Below are 26,416 nucleotides of genomic sequence, written 5' to 3' on the forward strand. Positions count from 1 at the left end.
AACACCCTCAGCCTCTGTCTATATCCTCCATTAGTAACACCCTCAGCCTCTGTCCTCCATTAGTAACACCCTCAGCCTCTGTCTACAGTATATCCTCCATTAGTAACACCCTCAGTCTCTGTCTATATCCTCCATTAGTAACACCCTCAGCCTCTGTCTATATCCTCCATTAGTAACACCCTCAGCCTCTGTCCTCCATTAGTAAGACCCTCAGCCTCTGTCTATATCCTCCATTAGTAACACCCTCAGTCTCTGTCTATATCCTCCATTAGTAACACCCTCAGTCTCTGTCCTCCATTAGTAACACCCTCAGTCTCTGTCTATATCCTCCATTAGTAAGACCCTCAGCCTCTGTCCTCCATTAGTAACACCCTCAGCCTCTGTCTATATCCTCCATTAGTAACACCCTCAGCCTCTGTCTATAACCTCCATTAGTAACACCCTCAGCCTCTGTCTATAACCTCCATTAGTAACACCCTCAGCCTCTGTCTATATCCTCCATTAGTAACACCCTCAGCCTCTGTCTATATCCTCCATTAGTAACACCCTCAGCCTCTGTCTATATCCTCCATTAGTAACACCCTCAGCCTCTGTCTATATCCTCCATTAGTAACACCCTCAGCCTCTGTCTATATCCTCCATTAGTAACACCCTCAGCCTCTGTCTATGACCTCCATTAGTAACACCCTCAGCCTCTGTCTATAACCTCCATTAGTAACACCCTCAGCCTCTGTCTATATCCTCCATTAGTAACACCCTCAGCCTCTGTCTATATCCTCCATTAGTAACACCCTCAGCCTCTGTCTATATCCTCCATTAGTAACACCCTCAGTCTCTGTCTATAACCTCCATTAGTAACACCCTCAGCCTCTGTCTATATCCTCCATTAGTAACACCCTCAGCCTCTGTCCTCCATTAGTAACACCCTCAGCCTCTGTCTATATCCTCCATTAGTAACACCCTCAGCCTCTGTCCTCCATTAGTAACACCCTCAGCCTCTGTCTATATCCTCCATTAGTAACACCCTCAGCCTCTGTCTATATCCTCCATTAGTAACACCCTCAGCCTCTGTCTATAACCTCCATTAGTAACACCCTCAGTCTCTGTCTATAACCTCCATTAGTAACACCCTCAGCCTCTGTTCTCCATTAGTAACACCCTCAGCCTCTTTCTATAACCTCCATTAGTAACACCCTCAGCCTCTGTCTATATCCTCCATTAGTAAGACCCTCAGCCTCTGTCCTCCATTAGTAACACCCTCAGCCTCTGTCTATATCCTCCATTAGTAACACCCTCAGCCTCTGTCTATATCCTCCATTAGTAACACCCTCAGCCTCTGTCTATATCCTCCATTAGTTACACCCTCAGCCTCTGTCTATAACCTCCATTAGTAACACCCTCAGCCTCTGTCTATATCCTCCATTAGTAACACCCTCAGCCTCTGTCCTCCATTAGTAACACCCTCAGCCTCTGTCTATATCCTCCATTAGTAACACCCTCAGCCTCTGTCTATATCCTCCATTAGTAACACCCTCAGCCTCTGTCCTCCATTAGTAACACCCTCAGCCTCTGTCTATAACCTCCATTAGTAACACCCTCAGCCTCTGTCTATATCCTCCATTAGTAACACCCTCAGCCTCTGTCTATATCCTCCATTAGTAACACCCTCAGCCTCTGTCTATAACCTCCATTAGTAACACCCTCAGCCTCTGTCTATAACCTCCATTAGTAAAACCCTCAGCCTCTGTCTATATCCTCCATTAGTAACACCCTCAGCCTCTGTCTATAACCTCCATTAGTAACACCCTCAGCCTCTGTCTATATCCTCCATTAGTAAGACCCTCAGCCTCTGTCCTCCATTAGTAACACCCTCAGCCTCTGTCTATATCCTCCATTAGTAACACCCTCAGCCTCTGTCTATACCCTCCCTTAGTAACACCCTCAGCCTCTGTCTATAACCTCCATTAGTAACACCCTCAGCCTCTGTCTATATCCTCCATTAGTAACACCCTCAGCCTCTGTCTATAACCTCCATTAGTAACACCCTCAGCCTCTGTCTATATCCTCCATTAGTAACACCCTCAGCCTCTGTCTATATCCTCCATTAGTAACACCCTCAGCCTCTGTCCTCCATTAGTAACACCCTCAGCCTCTGTCTATATCCTCCATTAGTAACACCCTCAGCCTCTGTCTATATCCTCCATTAGTAACACCCTCAGCCTCTATCTATATCCTCCATTAGTAACACCCTCAGCCTCTGTCTATATCCTCCATTAGTAACACCCTCAGCCTCTGTCTATAACCTCCATTCGTAACACCCTCAGCCTCTTTCTATAACCTCCATTAGTAACACCCTCAGCCTCTGTCTATATCCTCCATTAGTAAGACCCTCAGCCTCTGTCTATAACCTCCATTAGTAACACCCTCAGCCTCTGTCTATAACCTCCATTAGTAACACCCTCAGCCTCTGTCTATATCCTCCATTAGTAACACCCTCAGCCTCTGTCTATAACCTCCATTAGTAACACCCTCAGCCTCTGTCTACAGTATATCCTCCACTAGTAACACCCTCAGCCTCTGTCTATATCCTCCATTAGTAACACCCTCAGCCTCTGTCTATATCCTCCATTAGTAACACCCTCAGCCTCTGTCTATATCCTCCATTAGTAAGACCCTCAGCCTCTGTCTACAGTATAACCTCCATTAGTAACACCCTCAGCCTCTGTCTATATCCTCCATTAGTAACACCCTCAGCCTCTGTCTATATCCTCCATTAGTAACACCCTCAGCCTCTGTCTATATCCTCCATTAGTAAGACCCTCAGCCTCTGTCTATATCCTCCATTAGTAACACCCTCAGCCTCTGTCCTCCATTAGTAACACCCTCAGCCTCTGTCTACAGTATATCCTCCATTAGTAACACCCTCAGTCTCTGTCTATATCCTCCATTAGTAACACCCTCAGCCTCTGTCTATATCCTCCATTAGTAACACCCTCAGTCTCTGTCCTCCATTAGTAACACCCTCAGTCTCTGTCTATATCCTCCATTAGTAACACCCTCAGCCTCTGTCCTCCATTAGTAACACCCTCAGCCTCTGTCTATATCCTCCATTAGTAACACCCTCAGCCTCTGTCTATAACCTCCATTAGTAACACCCTCAGCCTCTGTCCTCCATTAGTAACACCCTCAGCCTCTGTCCTCCATTAGTAACACCCTCAGCCTCTGTCCTCCATTAGTAACACCCTCAGCCTCTGTCTATAACCTCCATTAGTAACACCCTCAGCCTCTGTCTATAACCTCCATTAGTAACACCCTCAGCCTCTGTCTATAACCTCCATTAGTTACACCCTCAGCCTCTGTCCTCCATTAGTAACACCCTCAGCCTCTGTCTATAACCTCCATTAGTAACACCCTCAGCCTCTGTCTATAACCTCCATTAGTAACACCCTCAGCCTCTGTCCTCCATTAGTAACACCCTCAGCCTCTTTCTATATCCTCCATTAGTAACACCCTCAGCCTCTGTCTATAACCTCCATTAGTAACACCCTCAGCCTCTGTCTATATCCTCCATTAGTAACACCCTCAGCCTCTTTCTATGTCCTCCATTAGTAACACCCTCAGCCTCTGTCTATATCCTCCATTAGTAACACACTCAGCCTCTTTCTATGTCCTCCATTAGTAACACCCTCAGCCTCTGTCCTCCATTAGTAACACCCTCAGCCTCTTTCTATATCCTCCATTAGTAACACCCTCAGCCTCTGTCTATAACCTCCATTAGTAACACCCTCAGCCTCTGTCTATATCCTCCATTAGTAACACCCTCAGCCTCTTTCTATGTCCTCCATTAGTAACACCCTCAGCCTCTGTCTATATCCTCCATTAGTAACACACTCAGCCTCTTTTTATGTCCTCCATTAGTAACACCCTCAGCCTCTGTCTACATCCTCCATTAGTAACACCCTCAGCCTCTGTCTACAGTATATCCTCCATTAGTAACACCCCCAGCCTCTGTCTATATCCTCCATTAGTAACACCCTCAGCCTCTGTCTATATCCTCCATTAGTAACACCCTCAGCCTCTGTCTATATCCTCCATTAGTAAGACCCTCAGCCTCTGTCTACAGTATAACCTCCATTAGTAACACCCTCAGCCTCTGTCTATATCCTCCATTAGTAACACCCTCAGCCTCTGTCTATATCCTCCATTAGTAACACCCTCAGCCTCTGTCTATATCCTCCATTAGTAAGACCCTCAGCCTCTGTCTATATCCTCCATTAGTAACACCCTCAGCCTCTGTCCTCCATTAGTAACACCCTCAGCCTCTGTCTACAGTATATCCTCCATTAGTAACACCCTCAGCCTCTGTCTATATCCTCCATTAGTAACACCCTCAGCCTCTGTCTATATCCTCCATTAGTAACACCCTCAGCCTCTGTCCTCCATTAGTAAGACCCTCAGCCTCTGTCTATATCCTCCATTAGTAACACCCTCAGTCTCTGTCTATATCCTCCATTAGTAACACCCTCAGTCTCTGTCCTCCATTAGTAACACCCTCAGTCTCTGTCTATATCCTCCATTAGTAAGACCCTCAGCCTCTGTCCTCCATTAGTAACACCCTCAGCCTCTGTCTATATCCTCCATTAGTAACACCCTCAGCCTCTGTCTATAACCTCCATTAGTAACACCCTCAGCCTCTGTCTATAACCTCCATTAGTAACACCCTCAGCCTCTGTCTATATCCTCCATTAGTAACACCCTCAGTCTCTGTCTATAACCTCCATTAGTAACACCCTCAGCCTCTGTCTATAACCTCCATTAGTAACACCCTCAGCCTCTGTCTATATCCTCCATTAGTAACACCCTCAGCCTCTGTCTATATCCTCCATTAGTAACACCCTCAGCCTCTGTCTGTATCCTCCATTAGTAACACCCTCAGCCTCTGTCTATATCCTCCATTAGTAACACCCTCAGCCTCTGTCCTCCATTAGTAAGACCCTCAGCCTCTGTCTATATCCTCCATTAGTAACACCCTCAGTCTCTGTCTATATCCTCCATTAGTAACACCCTCAGTCACTGTCCTCCATTAGTAACACCCTCAGTCTCTGTCTATATCCTCCATTAGTAAGACCCTCAGCCTCTGTCCTCCATTAGTAACACCCTCAGCCTCTGTCTATATCCTCCATTAGTAACACCCTCAGCCTCTGTCTATAACCTCCATTAGTAACACCCTCAGCCTCTGTCTATAACCTCCATTAGTAACACCCTCAGCCTCTGTCTATATCCTCCATTAGTAACACCCTCAGTCTCTGTCTATAACCTCCATTAGTAACACCCTCAGCCTCTGTCTATAACCTCCATTAGTAACACCCTCAGCCTCTGTCTATATCCTCCATTAGTAACACCCTCAGCCTCTGTCTATATCCTCCATTAGTAACACCCTCAGCCTCTGTCTATATCCTCCATTAGTAACACCCTCAGCCTCTGTCTATATCCTCCATTAGTAACACCCTCAGCCTCTGTCTATATCCTCCATTAGTAACACCCTCAGCCTCTGTCTATGACCTCCATTAGTAACACCATCAGCCTCTGTCTATAACCTCCATTAGTAACACCCTCAGCCTCTGTCTATATCCTCCATTAGTAACACCCTCAGCCTCTGTCTATATCCTCCATTAGTAACACCCTCAGCCTCTGTCTATATCCTCCATTAGTAACACCCTCAGTCTCTGTCTATAACCTCCATTAGTAACACCCTCAGCCTCTGTCTATATCCTCCATTAGTAACACCCTCAGCCTCTGTCCTCCATTAGTAACACCCTCAGCCTCTGTCTATATCCTCCATTAGTAACACCCTCAGCCTCTGTCCTCCATTAGTAACACCCTCAGCCTCTGTCTATATCCTCCATTAGTAACACCCTCAGCCTCTGTCTATATCCTCCATTAGTAACACCCTCAGCCTCTTTCTATAACCTCCATTAGTAACACCCTCAGCCTCTGTCTATATCCTCCATTAGTAAGACCCTCAGCCTCTGTCCTCCATTAGTAACACCCTCAGCCTCTGTCTATATCCTCCATTAGTAACACCCTCAGCCTCTGTCTATATCCTCCATTAGTTACACCCTCAGCCTCTGTCTATAACCTCCATTAGTAACACCCTCAGCCTCTGTCTATATCCTCCATTAGTAACACCCTCAGCCTCTGTCCTCCATTAGTAACACCCTCAGCCTCTGTCTATATCCTCCATTAGTAACACCCTCAGCCTCGGTCTATATCCTCCATTAGTAACACCCTCAGCCTCTGTCCTCCATTAGTAACACCCTCAGCCTCTGTCTATAACCTACATTAGTAACACCCTCAGCCTCTGTCTATATCCTCCATTAGTAACACCCTCAGCCTCTGTCTATATCCTCCATTAGTAACACCCTCAGCCTCTGTCTATAACCTCCATTAGTAACACCCTCAGCCTCTGTCTATAACCTCCATTAGTAAAACCCTCAGCCTCTGTCTATATCCTCCATTAGTAACACCCTCAGCCTCTGTCTATAACCTCCATTAGTAACACCCTCAGCCTCTGTCTATATCCTCCATTAGTAAGACCCTCAGCCTCTGTCCTCCATTAGTAACACCCTCAGCCTCTGTCTATATCCTCCATTAGTAACACCCTCAGCCTCTGTCTATAACCTCCATTAGTAACACCCTCAGCCTCTGTCTATAACCTCCATTAGTAACACCCTCAGCCTCTGTCTATATCCTCCATTAGTAACACCCTCAGCCTCTGTCTATAACCTCCATTAGTAACACCCTCAGCCTCTGTCTATATCCTCCATTAGTAACACCCTCAGCCTCTGTCTATATCCTCCATTAGTAACACCCTCAGCCTCTGTCCTCCATTAGTAACACCCTCAGCCTCTGTCTATATCCTCCATTAGTAACACCCTCAGCCTCTGTCTATATCCTCCATTAGTAACACCCTCAGCCTCTGTCTATATCCTCCATTAGTAACACCCTCAGCCTCTGTCTATATCCTCCATTAGTAACACCCTCAGCCTCTGTCTATAACCTCCATTCGTAACACCCTCAGCCTCTTTCTATAACCTCCATTAGTAACACCCTCAGCCTCTGTCTATATCCTCCATTAGTAAGACCCTCAGCCTCTGTCTATAACCTCCATTAGTAACACCCTCAGCCTCTGTCTATAACCTCCATTAGTAACACCCTCAGCCTCTGTCTATATCCTCCATTAGTAACACCCTCAGCCTCTGTCTATAACCTCCATTAGTAACACCCTCAGCCTCTGTCTATATCCTCCATTAGTAACACCCTCAGCCTCTGTCTATATCCTCCATTAGTAACACCCTCAGCCTCTGTCTATAACCTCCATTAGTAACACCCTCAGCCTCTGTCTATAACCTCCATTAGTAACACCCTCAGTCTCTGTCCTCCATTAGTAACACCCTCAGCCTCTGTCTATGTCCTCCATTAGTAACACCCTCAGCCTCTGTCTATAACCTCCATTAGTAACACCCTCAGCCTCTGTCTATATCCTCCATTAGTAAGACCCTCAGCCTCTGTCCTCCATTAGTAACACCCTCAGCCTCTGTCTATAACCTCCATTAGTAACACCCTCAGCCTCTGTCCTCCATTAGTAACACCCTCAGCCTCTGTCTATAACCTCCATTAGTAACACCCTCAGCCTCTGTCTATATCCTCCATTAGTAAGACCCTCAGCCTCTGTCTATATCCTCCATTAGTAACACCCTCAGCCTCTGTCTATATCCTCCATTAGTAAGACCCTCAGCCTCTGTCCTCCATTAGTAACACCCTCAGCCTCTGTCTATATCCTCCATTAGTAACACCCTCAGCCTCTGTCTATAACCTCCATTAGTAACACCCTCAGTCTCTGTCTATAACCTCCATTAGTAACACCCTCAGTCTCTGTCTATATCCTCCATTAGTAACACCCTCAGCCTCTGTCTATATCCTCCATTAGTAACACCCTCAGCCTCTGTCTATATCCTCCATTAGTAACACCCTCAGTCTCTGTCTATATCCTCCATTAGTAACACCCTCAGCCTCTGTCCTCCATTAGTAACACCCTCAGCCTCTGTCTATAACCTCCATTAGTAACACCCTCAGCCTCTGTCTATAACCTCCATTAGTAACACCCTCAGCCTCTGTCCTCCATTAGTAACACCCCCAGCCTCTGTCTATATCCTCCATTAGTAACACCCTCAGCCTCTGTCTATATCCTCCATTAGTAACACCCTCAGCCTCTGTCTATATCCTCCATTAGTAACACCCTCAGCCTCTGTCTACAGTATAACCTCCATTAGTAACACCCTCAGCCTCTGTCTATATCCTCCATTAGTAACACCCTCAGCCTCTGTCCTCCATTAGTAACACCCTCAGCCTCTGTCTATATCCTCCATTAGTAACACCCTCAGTCTCTGTCTATAACCTCCATTAGTAACACCCTCAGCCTCTGTCTATATCCTCCATTAGTAACACCCTCAGCCTCTGTCCTCCATTAGTAACACCCTCAGCCTCTGTCTACAGTATATCCTCCATTAGTAACACCCTCAGTCTCTGTCTATATCCTCCATTAGTAATACCCTCAGCCTCTGTCTATATCCTCCATTAGTAACACCCTCAGTCTCTGTCCTCCATTAGTAACACCCTCAGCCTCTGTCTACAGTATATCCTCCATTAGTAACACCCTCAGCCTCTGTCTATATCCTCCATTAGTAACACCCTCAGCCTCTGTCTATATCCTCCATTAGTAACACCCTCAGTCTCTGTCTATATCCTCCATTAGTAACACCCTCAGCCTCTGTCCTCCATTAGTAACACCCTCAGCCTCTGTCTACAGTATAACCTCCATTAGTAACACCCTCCGCCTCTGTCTATAACCTCCATTAGTAACACCCTCAGCCTCTGTCCTCCATTAGTAACACCCTCAGCCTCTGTCTATATCCTCCATTAGTAACACCCTCAGCCTCTGTCTACAGTATATCCTCCATTAGTAACACCCTCAGCCTCTGTCTATATCCTCCATTAGTAACACCCTCAGCCTCTGTCTACAGTATATCCTCCATTAGTAACACCCTCAGCCTCTGTCTATATCCTCCATTAGTAACACCCTCAGCCTCTGTCTATATCCTCCATTAGTAACACCCTCAGCCTCTGTCTATATCCTCCATTAGTAACACCCTCAGCCTCTGTCTACAGTATATCCTCCATTAGTAACACCCTCAGCCTCTGTCTATATCCTCCATTAGTAACACCCTCAGCCTCTGTCTATAACCTCCATTAGTAACACCCTCAGCCTCTGTCCTCCATTAGTAACACCCTCAGCCTCTGTCTATAACCTCCATTAGTAACACCCTCAGCCTCTGTCCTCCATTAGTAACACCCTCAGCCTCTGTCTATAACCTCCATTAGTAACACCCTCAGCCTCTGTCCTCCATTAGTAACACCCTCAGCATCTGTCTATATCCTCCATTAGTAACACCCTCAGCCTCTGTCTATATCTTCCATTAGTAACACCCTCAGCCTCTGTCTATAACCTCCATTAGTAACACCCTCAGCCCAGTGAACCAGAACACAGGCTGAGTGGTTGATGCTGTATATAGGTTATAGGTCAGATATATACCCGTTACCACTTTCCCTTTCATCTCTAGTTAACTGATCTCCTTACATAAGTACATGATGTTACTGAGTCTTCCTATGGGAGTGGTATGTATGATGTCTTAATGGTGTGTGTGTGTTGTAGGTCATCTGACAGTGATTCACCATGGGATAGATGGAGTGCACCAACTGTCTATAAAGAGAAGGAGGACAGGTATGTACCTATATTATATGACAACCCCTATAGGACTATTTAGTCCTATTGATGTCTTTATATTACAACACAATGTCTTTAATCATTGACTAACATAATGTTAGAAGCATGTCAGAGAGAGAGAGAGGAAGGAGAGAGAGGGAAAAATACCAGTGAGAGACTGAGAATGAGAGAGAGATGAAAGAGTGAGTGAGGTAATGGTTAACTGCAGTGTGACTAAAATGGGAGGAGAGGAGAGGTCGTCAGGGAAGGTAACACTATAGTGAAGAAGTTTCAGACCACACCTTTCTTAGCCAGTAGAGCAACCAGAGAAAGATAATCCCCAAGTTAGAAGAAGAGGAAGCAGTGACAAGTTAGAAGGAGAAGAAGTGACAAGTTAGAAGAAGTGACAAGTTAGAAGAAGTGACAAGTTAGAAGAAGTGACAAGTTAGAAAGAGAAGAAGTGACAAGTTAGAAAGAGAAGAAGTGACAAGTTAGAAGAAGTGACAAGTTAGAAGTGACAAGTTAGAAAGAGAAGAAGTGACAAGTTAGAAGAAGTGACAAGTTAGAAAGAAGTTAGAAAGAGAAGAAGTGACAAGTTAGAAAGAGAAGAGGTGACAAGTTAGAAGAAGTGACAAGTTAGAAAGAGAAGAAGTGACAAGTTAGAAGAAGAAGTGACAAGTTAGAAAAAGAAGAAGTGACAAGTTAGAAAGAGAAGAAGTGACAAGTTAGAAGAAGTGACAAGTTAGAAGAAGTGACAAGTTAGAAGAAGAAGTGACAAGTTAGAAGAAGTGACAAGTTAGAAGAAGTGACAAGTTAGAAGAAGAAGTGACAAGTTAGAAGAAGAAGTGACAAGTTAGAAGAAGTGACAAGTTAGAAGAAGAAGAAGTGACAAGTTAGAAGAAGTGACAAGTTAGAAGAAGAAGTGACAAGTTAGAAGAAGAAGTGACAAGTTAGAAGAAGAAGAAGTGACAAGTTAGAAGAAGAAGAAGTGACAAGTTAGAAGAAGTGACAAGTTAGAAGAAGAAGTGACAAGTTAGAAGAAGAAGTGACAAGTTAGAAGAAGAAGAAGTGACAAGGAATCTATTGGTAGTAAGATAGGAAATCAAATACATGTGATATTGGGGGTACTAAAGGTATATCCAGGAGAAACTGTGAGGGTCATAGTACATCCAGGTTAATCAGGAGAAACTGTGAGGGTCATAGTACATCCAGGTTAATCAGGAGAAACTGTGAGAGTCATAGTACATCCAGGTTAATCAGGAGAAACTGTGAGGGTCATAGTACATCCAGGTTAATCAGGAGAAACTGTGAGGGTCATAGTACATCCAGGTTAATCAGGAGAAACTGTGAGGGTCATAGTAGCTAGCCTGTCCTCTGTATCAATCCTCTCTGGTACTACTCATAGACATACCAGTATAGTCTATCCTGCGTTTTTCTGTCCCATTCTATTTCTCTGCTATGTTCTATTTCACCCCATAATGACACGCTGTCTGATATACAGTATTATTTCCTCTAGTTCTAGATCCTACTCCAGGACCTTGGACAGTTCTGCCAACCAGAGACCCAAGTCACCAGACACCGAGTCCAAGAAGTGAGTGAATCATGAGAAGGATGTGGGGGTATAACTTTGGAAGTAGAGTTAGTTATAACCATTAGCCTAGTAGTGATGGTTACTATCATGTGATGGTTACTATTTGTGACCCTCTACCCCTCCTCTCTCTTTCATTGCCTCTCTCTCTCTTGCATTCCCTCTCTCTCTTTCATTCCCTCTCTCTCTTTCATTGCCTCTCTCTCCTCCCTCAGGTGTTTTGTGTATCTGAAGGAGTACGTGGACGTTACAGATCTAACCAAGCACAATACTAGAGACAATGATCCTGACTATGTATCGTCTAGTTCTACCAGCCATTCCTACAGTAGTCCCTCCTCTTACACCAGGTAACAATACTTTGTCCAAGCCCCAGTTTGAAGACAACCCCTAGGCCCTTGTTGTTGAAATCTGAAGGAACCCAGATAGGTGTAATCAACATGGCAGAAGGAAGCTACAAGGTTAGCTGGGTGGAGTGGGATCATCATCATATTCAAATCAAACTTTATTGCTTACGCATATCTGGTTCCTTCAGATCGGCAAACAGCAAGTGGTATGGACACCAAGGTTATTATAGTCAACAAAAACTGAAACTAATATAAAACTATAGTTGGGAAATCGATTTAGTAAACTGAAATAATTTTTTTAACGAAAAACATTTGAAAAACTTTCTTTGACTGCAAAAATTAAATAAAAACTATCAAATTATGTTTTGGTTTAGGTGTTTTCATCTTAACCTTGTGCAAAAATCAAATGGGGTTTTCAAGCTTTTTTTCCTAATGGGATTTCCGAGCTTCTGAATCTTGCGGGCAAAAGCTTCCAGTAGATGCCGATGTTTCAAATAGGCCTAGCTTGTGCATCACTGTCACTAGCTAACAGGGATGAAATCAGAGGGCGAGCATGGAGCGTGACTGGGCCAAGCTAGAGCAGCTTGTGAAGTTGCTGGAGCCGTCCACACCGACCAACTTCAAACTGACAGCCAGTCGCTGTCTGATGTGGTGTCGTGTCTTTTCAACCTTGAGGCACACTTGCAGTCACTACTGTTGCAAAACAGTTGGCACAGGTCCTCCTGAAGACACTGCGTGAGCACTTCGCATGCATACTGAGTCCTCTGGCAGCCAACTTCAATCCAACCCCTGCAGCAGCTTGCCTGATGGACCCAAGAGTGTCTCTGGCACTTTGCTCAACAGAGATGAAGACACTGATAAGGGAAGCAGAGTCTTTTGTACTTCAGCAAATCAGAGAGTACAGCCGTGGAGCAGCAGGACCCCAGTAAGATCCCAGCAAAATGAATTCAGCAAGCATCTAGACCACAGTGCATCAGAACAATAGCTTCCTCGCATTGAAGACTGTGTCTGAGGTCACTGCCCAGCCGGAGGATCAACCTGGCAGGGCATTAAGTGCCTTGTGTGAGGTGTGGAAATACCTGGAAGAGGTAAAGGAGGGCATGTTTACAGAGGCAAGGGTGTTTGTTTATCCAAAGCTGTGCCCTGTGGGACTGGATCTGGTTTCTGCCCCTGCATCCCAAGCTTTCTAAACCAGAACATCTTGTTTGGTTGAATAGAAGAAAAAAATAAAACACCCACGCAATCAGGCTGGCTGTGAACTGATACACACACAGGCTGGCTGTGAACTGATACACACACAGGCTGGCTGTGAACTGATACAGACACAGGCTGGCTGTGAACTGATACACACACAGGCTGGCTGTGAACTGATACACACACAGGCTGGCTGTGAACTGATACACACACAGGCTGGCTGTGAACTGATACACACACAGGCTGGCTGTGAACTGATACACACACAGGCTGGCTGTGAACGTATAGATTTGTGAAGAAGTGTTGTATTGCTTATGTTTTTGCTGCTGTTGCTTGCAGCTGTTTGTATTAAACCTATTGGAAGGGCTTACTCAGTGATACATGTTTAATATTACATTATGTCAAATGTGCCACGATTTAATTTGTTGTTTTTTCCTCTCTCACTTACTGTCAGATAAATATCAAGGTACATGATTTTCTTACATCTACTACTAAAGTTAAAAAAGCATTGGATTGGTGTAAACATTGGCAAGAGCCTTTCCTTCCACCATATTTCTTGCGCCAGTCTAGCCGTTTGTCCTTTAAATCCAAGTCACATTAGGATTGTTTTAATATTTGAACCTAACCAATCCTATGTCCTGGCCGTGGAGTTGTATGGAGTCCTGAGGTGACCAAAAGCCAGTGTTAGCATAGGTAGCGCCATTGAGTATTTTCTAAATGTTGATTTAGTCAACTGGGCGGGACTTCCAACTTCATTAGCTGATCCCTCCTGATGACCCGGTTGGCATGACCTGATGACCCGGTTGGCATGACCTGATGACCCGGTTGGCATGACCTGATGACCCGGTTGGCATGACCTGATGACCCGGTTGGCATGACCTGATGACCCGGTTGGCATGACCTGATGACCCGGTTGGCATGACTTGATGACCCGGTTGGCATGACCTGATGACCCGGTTGGCATGACCTGATGACCCGGTTGGCATGACCTGATGACCCGGTTGGCATGACCTGCTGACCCGGTTGGAGTCGTGACAGCCGGGTCATCAGGCGGGATCAGCAAATTAATTTTACTTTTTGAACTAGAAAATTGACTATTTCAAGATGGAGATGGCCTCAATGGTGCTGCCCATGCCCTCGCAGACACCATCATGACAGAGATACAGAGATGTTATGTCTATCCAAGTCTATGGTCCTGGCCCATCATCTTATGTATTACTGCCCCCAGTGGCAGGAAGTGACACATACATGGCTTCTAGCCTCCCACTAAAACCCCGGGCCGGCCTGCTCATTAGGCAGGATTAGGCGGCCGCCTGTTGCGGTAGACTGACGAGGGCGGCATTTTCTCAGCTAAACTGACCAAGATGCACCTCCAACAACACATAAAACCAAACATAATTATACCGAATGACAATTTCTCTCAACCAGTGGCATATGGGCTTTTTAGGTGAGCGCTGATGCTGCCCTGTTATAAACAGTGCCCACTTTGTCAAAGGCAGGAGCGCAACATATTTATCTTGTTCATTCCCAGCTCGTTTCTCCAGGGTGCTGCTGGAGAGATGCATCGCTGCGGTTCTCCCCCAACGTTACGTCAAAAAAAATGAACATAAATCATGTAGCAGATATAGGATATGATAGAAAAAGTATGTGGCCTTTTCTGTAGCCTACAGGCTGGAGATAAAATGGATGGCAAATGTAATGAGACGGACACTTTTTACATCATGCAGGTTTCTCCGATCGAAATTAATAGCCTAACCTAAATGGCGCCCAATCAAATAAACAAATGCGCTGTCATGTTAACAAACAACATATTCTAAAAACAGGACAGGTAAAATGGACAATATGGAATGGGACACTCAACTGTTGTCTAGGAGTCACTTCATTGTCATGATCAGTGGTTTCAAGTTTGTATCTATACATTTTTGACAAGCTGATCATAGACAAAAAGAAAATACTTCTGCATTTCCTGCTGTGTAAATACATTGCAAATAGGCTCACGATAACTCCTGACATTGACTCTTCCGGCGCCGAACAGGATGGCTGCCTCGCTTCGCGTTCCTTGGAAAATATGCAGTATTTTGTTTTTCTATGTGTTATTTCTTACATTGGTACCCCGGGTGATCTTAAGTTTCATTACATACAGCCGGGAGGAACTACTGAATATACGATTAACGTCAACTAACCACCCTTCCTACCAGGAATATGACTTTCCCGAAACGGATCCAGTGTCTTGCCTTCCACCCAATACAATGGACCTGATCCCAGCCGGCGAAGCTACACGACGCCGAAAAAGGGGCAAACGTAGCGGTCTCCTGGTCAGGCTTCGGAGACGAGCACATCGCGCTCCACTCCCTAGCATACTACTCGCCAATGTCCAGTCTCTTGAGAATAAGGTCGATGAAATCCGAGCACGGGTAACATTCGAGAGAGACATCAGGGATTGCAACGTGCTCTGCTTCACGGAAACATGGCTAACTGAAAAGACGCTAACGGAGTCGGTGCAGCCAGCTGGTTTCTTCACGCATCGCGCAGACAGAAACATACATCTTTCTGGTAAGAAGAGGGGCGGGGGGGTATGCCTCATGATTAACGAGACGTGGTGTGACCATCATAACAACACTCAGGAACTAAAGTCATTCTGTTCACCTGATCTAGAACTCCTCACAATCAAATGTAGACCGCATTATCTACCAAGGGAATTCACTTCGGTCATAATCACAGCCGTATATATTCCCCCCCAAGCAGACACATCGATGGCCCTGAACGAACTCTATCTGACTCTCTGTAAACTGGAAACCACACACCCTGAGGCTGCATTCATCGTAGCTGGGGATTTTAACAAGGCTAATCTAAAAACAAAACTCCCTAAATTCTATCAGCACATCGATTGTCCGACCAGGGCTGGCAGAACTCTGGACCATTGTTATACTAACTTCCGCGACGCATATAAGGCCCTCCCCCGCCCTCCTTTCGGAAAAGCTGACCACGATTCCATTTTGTTGATTCCAGCCTACAAACAGAAATTAAAACTACAAGCTCCCGCGCTCAGGTCTGTTCAACGCTGGTCCGACCAATCTGAATCCACGCTTCAAGACTGCTTTGATCACGCGGATTGGAATATGTTCCGCACGGCGTCCAACAACAACAATGATGAATATGCAGATTCGGTGAGCGAGTTCATTAGGAAGTGCATTGACGATGTCGTACCCAGAGCAACGATTAAAACATTCCTAAACCAGAAACCGTGGATTAACGGCAGCATTCGCGTGAAACTGAAAGCGCGAACCACTGCTTTTAACCAGGGCAAGGTGACCGGAAACATGACCGAATACACACAGTGTAGCTATTCTCTCCGCAAGGCTATCAAACAGGCTAAGTCCCAGTACAGAGACAAAATTGAATCGCAATTCAACAGCTCAGACACAAGGGGTATGTGGCAGGGTCTACAGTCTATCACGGATTACAAAAAGAAAAGCAGCCCCGTCGCGGATCAGGATGTCTTGCTCCCAGACAGGCTAAATACCTTTTTTGCCCGCTTTGAGGATAATACAGTGCCACTGACACGGCCCACTACCAAAACCTGCGGGCTCTCCTTCACTGCAGCCGAGGTGAGTAAAACATTTAAACGTGTTAACCCTCGCAAGGCTGCAGGCCCAGACGGCATTCCCAGCCGCGTCCTCAGAGCATGCGCAGACCAGCTGGCTGGTGTGTTTACGGACATATTCAATCAATCCTTAGCCCAGTCTGCTGTTCCCACATGCTTCAAGAGGGCCACCATTGTTCCTGTTCCCAAGAAAGCTAAGGTAACTGAGCTAAACGACTACCGCCCCGTAGCACTCACTTCCGTCATCATGAAGTGCTTTGAGAGACTAGTCAAGGACCATATCACCTCCACCCTACCGGACACCCTAGACCCACTCCAATTTGCTTACCGACCCAATAGGTCCACAGACGACGCAATCGCAACCACACTGCACACTGCCCTAACCCATCTGGACAAGAGGAATACCTATGTGAGAATGCTGTTCATCGACTACAGCTCAGCATTCAACACCATAGTACCCTCCAAACTCGTCATCAAGCTCGAGACCCTGGGCCTCGACCCCGCCCTGTGCAACTGGGTCCTGGACTTCCTGACGGGCCGCCCCCAGGTGGTGAGGGTAGGTAACAACATCTCCACCCCGCTGATCCTCAACACTGGGGCCCCACAAGGGTGCGTTCTGAGCCCTCTCCTGTACTCCCTGTTCACCCACGACTGCGTGGCCATGCACGCCTCCAACTCAATCATCAAGTTTGCGGACGACACTACAGTGGTAGGCTTGATTACCAACAACGACGAGACGGCCTACAGGGAGGAGGTGAGGGCCCTCGGAGTGTGGTGTCAGGAAAATAACCTCACACTCAACGTCAACAAAACAAAGGAGATGATTGTGGACTTCAGGAAACAGCAGAGGGAGCTCCCCCCTATCCACATCGACGGGTCAGTAGTGGAGAAGGTGGAAAGTTTTAAGTTCCTCGGTGTACACATCACGGACAAACTGAATTGGTCCACCCACACAGACAGCGTTGTGAAGAAAGCGCAGCAGCGCCTCTTCAACCTCAGGAGGCTGAAGAAATTCGGCTTGTCACCAAAAGCACTCACAAACTTCTACAGATGCACAATCGAGAGCATCCTGTCGGGCTGTATCACCGCCTGGTACGGCAACTGCTCCGCACACAACCGTAAGGCTCTCCAGAGGGTAGTGAGGTCGGCAGAACGCATCACCCGGGGCAAACTACCTGCCCTCCAGGACACCTACACCACCCGATGTCACAGGAAGGCCATAAAGATCATCAAGGACAACAACCACCCAAGCCACTACCTGTTCACCCCGCTATTATCCAGAAGGCGAGGTCAGTACAGGTGCATCCAAGCAGGGACCGAGAGACTGAAAAACAGCTTCTATCTCAAGGCCATCAGACTGTTAAACAGCCACCACTAACATTTAGCGGCCGCTGCCAACAAACTGACTCAGCTCCAGCCACCTTAAAAATGGGAATTGATGGAAATTATGTAAAAATGTACCACCAGCCACTTTAAACAATGCCACCTAATATAATGTTTACATACCCTACATTACACATCTCTTATGTATATGTATATACTGTACTCTATATCATCTACTGCATCTTGCCATCTTATGTAATACATGGACCACTAGCCACTTTAAACTATGCCACTTTATGTTTACATACCCTACAGTACTCATCTCATAGGTATATACCGTACTCTATACCATCTACTGCACCTTGCCTATGCCGTCTGTACCATCACTCATTCATATATCTTTATGTACATATTCTTTATCCCTTTACACTTGCGTGTATAAGGTAGTAGTTGCGGAATTGTTAGGTTAGATTACTTGTTGTTATTACTGCATTGTCGGAACTAGAAGCACAAGCATTTCGCTACACTCGCATTAACATCTGCTAACCATGTGTATGTGACTAATACATTTGATTTGATTTGATTTGATTTGATAAAGTTGGGTATCTGATATTCAGAGCTTAAATAGCCAAATTGATAAGTCACAGGAATCAGGACTAATAAAGCCAATGTTTTACAAATGGTGGGCCTACCACATAGATGGGTATTCATACAATTCAGTTTCAGGCAACACTGTAGGCTATACCTCAGTAAGCACGAGCTGACCAATGCCTTTTGAGAATATGTTTTGGGGCATTGTTTTTTTGTCCGGTCCAGACAAAATCTGAACCAATCATAGACGTCTATTTTTGGTTCAGATTTTGTCCGGTCTGGAACAGCCTTTATTTGGCCCAAACATAGACATCTATAAATTACATCTTTTCAACTTTCAATCAGAACCAAAAATGAGCCTGATTTCAACATCAGAAAAATACATATTTTAAACGTCTGGAAAACATGTATTTTCAACATCCAGAAAATAAGTATTCAACTTTCATTCAGAACCGAAAATGAACTTTATTTATTTTATTTATTTATTTAACCAGGAAGGGCTCATTGAGATTTAAAATCTCGTTTTCAAGAGCGTCCTGGCCAAGATAGGCAGCACCAAGTCATTACAAAAATTACAGACAGACAACATGAAAAACTACAAGTAATCTAGTAAAAACCATAGAATTCACAAGAGTATAACAAAATCAAAAACAGCAAATTAAAAACATTGACAAGTCAGGGAATCAGCCTCAAAATCCTTCATCAGTGATTTAAAAATACCACTCGGGACAAGTTCTTCCAGTCTAAAAGTATTTTGTAAGGTGTTCCAAGACGATGGGGCAGAGTACATAAAATACCTTTTACCAAATTCAGTTCGGACATTTGGAACAGTTAGCAGGATAAAGTCCAGCGAACGAAGAGAGTACCCACCACATTTCTGAACAATAAAAATGCCCAAATTAAAAGGTAGTAAACCCAAAATGGCTTTGTAAATAAAAGTATACCAGTGACTGAGCCTACGAGTGACTAGAGAAGGCCAGCCAACCCTGGTATACAAAGTGCAGTGGTGCGTAAGGGTTTTGCAGTTTAAAATAAATCTCAAAGTGCCATGGTAAAGAGTGTCAATTGATCTCAAACACTGAGCAGAAGCATTCATATATAAAATATCTGCATAGTCTAGTAAAGGCATAAATGTTGCTGATACTAGCCTCCTTCTGGCTTCAAAAGAAAAACAGGCCTTATTCCTAAAATAAAATCCCAATTTCAGCTTCAATTTTTTTGTAAGTTGTTGAATATGCAATTTAAAAGAGAGGCTTAACTTAACTAACTTAACTTCAACGTCTGGAAAATACCTATTTTACTCGTCTTTCAACGTCATTGTGCTTACTGGGTGTATTCTAGTTTTGCGGGGGCTGCATTCTTTGGTCTCGCCTAGAGCAGCAGAACGACAAGGACCGCCCCTGACTAAAATGAAATAATATAGAAACATTTTTATCAAACTGAAACTAAATAAAGACGAGTAAATTAAGTCTGAACACTAACTGAAACTAAACCGAATGTTCTATTTAAAAACAAATACTCATAGAAATAAAAACAAATATTAAATCACAAAACTATAATAACCTTGATCGACACACATACCATTTTGTCATGCCTTGGCTGGAAACTTGTAGATACAGGCTTTGATCGATTAAGGCTGTGTCCCTTGCTCAACACCTCTCCCCCCTCCTCTAGGTCTACCATGACGTCTGCCTGTACATACTGTGGAGAGCAGGTGGGCAACGATGCCAAGATCACCATCGAGCACCTCAACATCTCCTGCCACCCGGCATGCTTCAAGGTAACTACACCTGGTTATTAACATGTTATACTCTGGTTATTAACATGTTATACTCTGGTTACAATCATGTTATTGGTACACTTTGAGCCTGTATCAGCTGTGGTGGCTGCGGTAGTGGTAAAAGTGTTTGTTTCAGTGGTATAGCAGCTGTGTTGCTAGCAGGTATAGTTATTGAAGACTAGAAGTAAGCTGAAGCCTTCATATAGTCTTGGCTGTGTTACATTAACAATATGCTGTTGTTGTTGTTGCAGTGTGGTGTTTGCAGTAAGCCAATGGGAGACTTTCTGTCCAACATGTTCCTGCACAAAGGGAAAGTCCACTGTGAGAGCTGCTATGCCAAAGTCTTGTAGGATGCTTCCTTTCCTTGTCTCCTCGTCTCTTTTCCTTCATGGCCACTGAGAGGTGACAAGACTGGATGGCTGATATAACTGCTCTTTCCCATCAAGACCTGTCGTCTGCTAACAGACAGGGGACACTGCACCTTGAGTTTGACATGAATTTCCATGTGTGAGATTTTGTTTTCATACCTTTGTATGGATCCTACTGAATTGCATGAGGTTAACACTGGAACTCTATGGCAGTTATTTTATGGTTTAAAGAGAATAATATGATAAAATTACTGATATTGTCTTCCGTCCATTTGAATGACCACTTTTTTTGTCTTTTTTTCTCCTTAAAGGCCCAGTGCAGTCAAAAACCGTGATTTCCTATGTTTTACATATACTGTATTTCCATGCTATGAGGTCGGGAATAATACTGCGAAATTGGGAAAATTATGATAATTCTCTTTAAGTGTGTAAGCTCTGTTTGAAAAACAACGCCAGAAATGTCTGCTTGTTTTAGTGGGAGGAGTTTTGGCCAGCCTGGCGTCATCACCAGGTGGTATACGAATAACAACTAGTTTTCATCTTACATATCCTTCCCATTAGGCTCGTCCAGTTAGGACTCTCACTCAGGCCTACAAAAATAGTTTTTCGAGAAATTGCGCTTTGCTTAGAAGCTATTTTTGTTTCTTTTTGACAATTTTAGCGAGGTAATTAATTACCCAGAAATGGTTTGATATTGAGATAAAAACGGCTGCATTGGACCTTTAATGTCGTAACTTTGTGAATTTATTGTGAAATATGAAGGAACTGTATGTAAAAGTCTCTAAATATTATTATGTAATGACACGATTTAACTGGGAACTGGCTATGTAGATTAGCAGTTGGGTACAATTTCCTAATTTCAGGCTTGACTGTGCAAAGTAAATAACTCTATATATTTTTTTCAAATTTTCATTTTTAATTGTCTGATGCCTTTTCCTCACAATAAACAATAATAACAGATTCACATAAACATTAAATAAATATAGAGTATAGCATATTTTTGTACATGATTGAGTGTTGAAAATATTGTCGAAAAGAGCAGTTATGGCGACAAGTTTGAGACCTGTAGAACAATATCAAATATATTGCACAAAGTGTTTCATTGCAGAGAGGGGTAAAAAATAAATAATGATCAACTGTTACTTGGAGATACATTAGGCCCTTGGGTGCCACAGATGCGGCTACCAAACACCTCAAGTGGATGGCATAAAAACTATACTGTATTATTATTCTTCTCCAGTTCAGTAACAGTTGATCTTCTCCAGTTCAGTAACAGTTGATCTTCTCCAGTTCAGTAACAGTTGATCTTCTCCAGTTCAGTAACAGTTGGTCTTCTCTAGTTCAGTAACAGTTGATCTTCTCCAGTTCAGTAACAGTTGATCTTCTCCAGTTCAGTAACAGTTGATCTTCTCTAGTTCAGTAACAGTTGATCTTCTCTAGTTCAGTAACAGTTGATCTTCTCCAGTTCAGTAACAGTTGATCTTCTCCAGTTCAGTAACAGTTGATTTTCTCTAGTTCAGTAACAGTTGATCTTCTCCAGTTCAGTAACAGTTGATCTTCTCCAGTTCAGTAACAGTTGATCTTCTCCAGTTCAGTAACAGTTGATTTTCTCTAGTTCAGTAACAGTTGATCTTCTCCAGTTCAGTAACAGTTGATCTTCTCCAGTTCAGTAACAGTTGATCTTCTCCAGTTCAGTAACAGTTGATCTTCTCCAGTTCAGTAACAGTTGATTTTCTCTAGTTCAGTAACAGTCGATCTTCTCTAGTTCAGTAACAGTTGATCTTCTCTAGTTCAGTAACAGTTGATCTTCTCTAGTTCAGTAACAGTTGAACTTCTCTAGTTCAGTAACAGTTGATCTTCTCTAGTTCAGTAACAGTTGATCTTCTCTAGTTCAGTAACAGTTGATCTTCTCCAGTTCAGTAACAGTTGATCTTCTCTAGTTCAGTAACAGTTGATTTTCTCCAGTTCAGTAACAGTTGATCTTCTCTAGTTCAGTAACAGTTGATCTTCTCTAGTTCAGTAACAGTTGATCTTCTCTAGTTCAGTAACAGTTGATCTTCTCCAGTTCAGTAACAGTTGATCTTCTCTAGTTCAGTAACAGTTGATTTTCTCTAGTTCAGTAATAGTTGATCTTCTCTAGTTCAGTAACAGTTGATTTTCTCCAGTTCAGTAACAGTTGATTTTCTCTAGTTCAGTAACAGTTGATCTTCTCCAGTTCAGTAACAGTTGATATTCCCTAGTTCAGTAACAGTTGATATTCCCTAGTTCAGTAACAGTTGATATTCCCTATTTCAGTAACAGTTGATATTCCCTAGTTCAGTAACAGTTCATTAACATTGTGGTAGATTCTCCAAGAATTGCTGGTCCACATCTCTCTGGTTTTCCCCACTCACTGGTTTAGGGGTGCAAGTCTCTTGACATGTCCAAATACAGTTGAAGTCTTAAGTTTACATACACTTAGGTTGGAGTCATTAAAACTCGTTTTTCAGTGACTCCACACATTTCTTGTTAACAAACTATAGTTTTGGCAAGTCGGTTAGGACATCTACTTTGTGCATGACACAAGTAATTTTTCCAACAATTGTTTACAGACAGATTATTTCACTTATAATTCACTGTATCACAATTCCAGTGGGTCAGAAGTTTACATACACTAAGTTGACAGTGCCTTTAAACAGCTTGGAAAATTCCAGAAAATTATGTCATGGCTTTAGAAGCTTCTGGTATGCTAATTGACATCATTTGAGTCAATTGGAGGTGTACCTGTGGATGTATTTCAAGGTCTACCTTCAAACTCAGTGCCTCTTTGCTTGACATCACAGGAAAATCAAAAGAAATCAGCCAAGACCTCAGAAAAAAAATTGTAGACCTCCACAAGTCTGGTTCATCCTTGGGAGCAATTTCCAAATGCCTGAAGGTACCACGTTCATCTGTACAAACAATAGTACGCAAGTATAAACACCATGGGACCACGCAGCCATCATACCGCTCAGGACGGAGATGCGTTCTGTCTCCTAGAGATGAACGTACTTTGGTGCGAAAAGTGCAAATCAATCCCAGATGAACAGCAAAGGACCTTGTGAAGATGCTGGAGGAAACAGGTATGAAAGTATCTATATCCACAGTTAAACAAGGCCTATATTGACGTAACCTGAAAGGCCTATCAGCCAGGAAGAAGCCACTGCTCCAAAACCGCCATAAAAAAGCCAGACACGGTTTGCAACTGCACATGGGGACAAAGATCGTACTTATTGGAGAAATGTTCTCTGGTCTGAGGAAACAAATATAGAACTGTTTGGCCATAATGACCATCGATATGTTTGGAGGAAAAAGGGGGAGGCTTGCAAGCCGAAGAACACCATCCCAACCGTGAAGAACAGGGGTGGCAGCATCATGTTGTGGGGGTGCTTTGCTGCAGGAGGGACTGGTGCACTTCACAAAATAGATGGCATCATGAGGAGGAAAATTATGTGGATACATTGAAGCAACATCTCAAGACATCAGTCAGCTTGGTCGCAAATGGGTCTTCCAAATGGACAATGACCCCAAGCAAATTTCCAAAGTTATGGCAAAATGGCTTAAGCACAACAAAGTCAAGGTATTGGAGTGGCCATCACAAAGCCCTGACCTCAATCCTATAGAAAATCTGTGGGCAGACCTGAAAAAGTATGTGCGAGCAAGGAGGCCTAAAAACTTGTTTCAGTTACACCAGCTCTGTCAGGAGGAATGGGCCAAAATTCACCCAACTTATTGTGGGAAGCTTGTGGAAGGCTACCCGAAACGTTTGACCCGAGTTAAACAATTTAAAGGCAATGCTACCAAATACTAATTGAGTTTATGTAAACTTCTGACCCACTGGGAATGTGATGAAAGAAATAAAAGCTGAATAAATCATTATCTCTACTATTATTCTGACATTTCACATTCTTAAAATAAAGTGGTGATCCTAACTGACCTCAGACAGGGAATTTTTACTAGGATTAAATGTCAAGAATTGTGAAAAACTGAGTTTAAATGTATTTGGCTAAGGTGTATGTAAACTTCCGACTTCAACTGTACATGTCTTTCCTTCCTTGTCCTCTTCCTGTCAAAAAATACTGTCAATAAGGGACTTTCTCAGTTACCTCTGGCTCTCGTCCTGTATGTGTTTCCTCAGCCTGTCCTCCTTTGGCCCTCCTCATAGACATCTCCTGGATGTGATGCCAGAGCAGTGCAGGTTCCGACTCGTTATGTCTGATAGGAGACTCCAATCCTTCAGCCTGACCTAGGCTCTGCCTGTAGTCCTGCGGTCACATCTGGGCCAAGCTGGAAAAACACACAAATAGGTCAGGCTAATAAGCACAGCAGTTTATTTGAAATGTTAGGAGAAAAAAAACACTTGTGTATTTTATGACACTCACTCAATGGAAGAAACTCTCTCACTGCAAACAGTACACTGTCATACAGTACTATAAGGGTCAAGCCTACAATTTACAAAAAGATAAAGCCCTTTGTTTCAGAGGCTGGTGGTGCCTACGTGTCATTGGTGTGTCGGTCCTGACGGTCTCACAATCCTGGGCTGGGTAGAGGACATCCCCTATGAGAATTATTGGCCAGCTTAGGCTGGGGGGGCGGGCTCTTCTCTGGTGCTTTCCTATAAGCCCGTTCAGCTGCCAGTCTGGTATTCTCCTGGTCAAGGACATAGCACTCAAAGCCGTTGAGGTAGTTGGGTTTGCTCATGTCGTTCACGCCCCACTCCCTGCTCTCCAGAGCCTCCATCAGGCCAACGTTGGCAACGTGGCTCGGCTACTTAAACTAAATACTTAGCGTACTCTTCATCGTACTCATCCAGCGGCTTGGGGAACTTGGCTAGGTCCTGAGGTGATGGGAAGTCATTGATAAGGATGACAAAGCGGTGGATGGGCATCCAGTCGGCTACTGACGAGGAGCTGCGGTAGACTGGTACACAGCCCTGGTGGAGAGGGCGCCATAGCTTCTCTGTCATGTAGTCCTGGAGGAAATCAAATCAAATTAAATCCAACTTTATTTAAAGTGAATTTAAAATTCATTCTTTACAACAATGCAATGAAAGAGACGAAAACGATGAAATGAAATATGCTATGAAAGTAAGCAGGAAGTGACTACCCCATCACCCTTGTAGTTTTTTACATTTTTGAAAACGTTTTTGAATGGATCTTCAAAGCTCAAATTCGCAGTGCAATAGTCTTCATCCGGTAGAAGTAAATTCATCCACAAACAAATCTAATTTTATATACACTCCCCTCCATATTTTAAATGTGACTCTATTCTCCAGCATTTTGTATTAGAGATCAAATGTTTTATATGAGGCAAGAGTACAGAATGTCACGTTTTATTTGGCATAATGATGAGGGAGAAAGTTACAGAGGAACAAAGTTCATACCCCCCCAAAAAATGCTAACCTCTCACCTTTATCAATAACAGGGGAGGTTTATCATGTTTCAGGTGAGACCCAGATGCAGACAATGTTGAAGTAACAACAGTTTATTAATCCAACAGGGGCAGGCAAAAGACAGGTCAAGGGCAGGCAGAGGTCAGTAATCCAGATAGGTTGGACAAAGGCACAGAACGGCAGGCAGGCTCAGGGCAGGCAGAAAGGTCAAAACCGGGAAAACTAGAAACCAGACACAATCAAGCGACAGGAACAGAGGGAATCCCACTGGTAGGCTTGACAAAAGACAGGTGAACCAGATCAGGGTGTGACAAGGTTATCATTTTTTTGGGGGGTATGATCTTTGCTCCTCTGTAACTTTTTCACTCATCATTATTCACAATGAATTCAT

General features: G+C 44.0%; 1 protein-coding gene across 1 annotated transcript in view; it reads left to right on the forward strand.

Annotated features, from left to right (window-relative positions):
- Nucleotides 1–21,610, forward strand: part of LOC139574733 (zinc finger protein 185-like) — a 48,084-nt gene extending 26,474 nt beyond the window's left edge. The window contains exons 16-20 of the mRNA XM_071399578.1: nucleotides 9,773–9,841; nucleotides 11,340–11,414; nucleotides 11,627–11,758; nucleotides 20,142–20,247; nucleotides 20,499–21,610. Coding sequence (XP_071255679.1) covers nucleotides 9,773–9,841; nucleotides 11,340–11,414; nucleotides 11,627–11,758; nucleotides 20,142–20,247; nucleotides 20,499–20,597 — 481 coding nt within the window. The 3' untranslated portion in view covers nucleotides 20,598–21,610. The remainder of the gene's footprint in view (nucleotides 1–9,772; nucleotides 9,842–11,339; nucleotides 11,415–11,626; nucleotides 11,759–20,141; nucleotides 20,248–20,498) is intronic.
- Nucleotides 21,611–26,416: the final 4,806 nt, after the last annotated feature.

The sequence above is a fragment of the Salvelinus alpinus genome, chromosome 4 (assembly GCF_045679555.1).
Source record: "Salvelinus alpinus chromosome 4, SLU_Salpinus.1, whole genome shotgun sequence".
Classification (NCBI taxonomy): domain Eukaryota; kingdom Metazoa; phylum Chordata; class Actinopteri; order Salmoniformes; family Salmonidae; genus Salvelinus; species Salvelinus alpinus.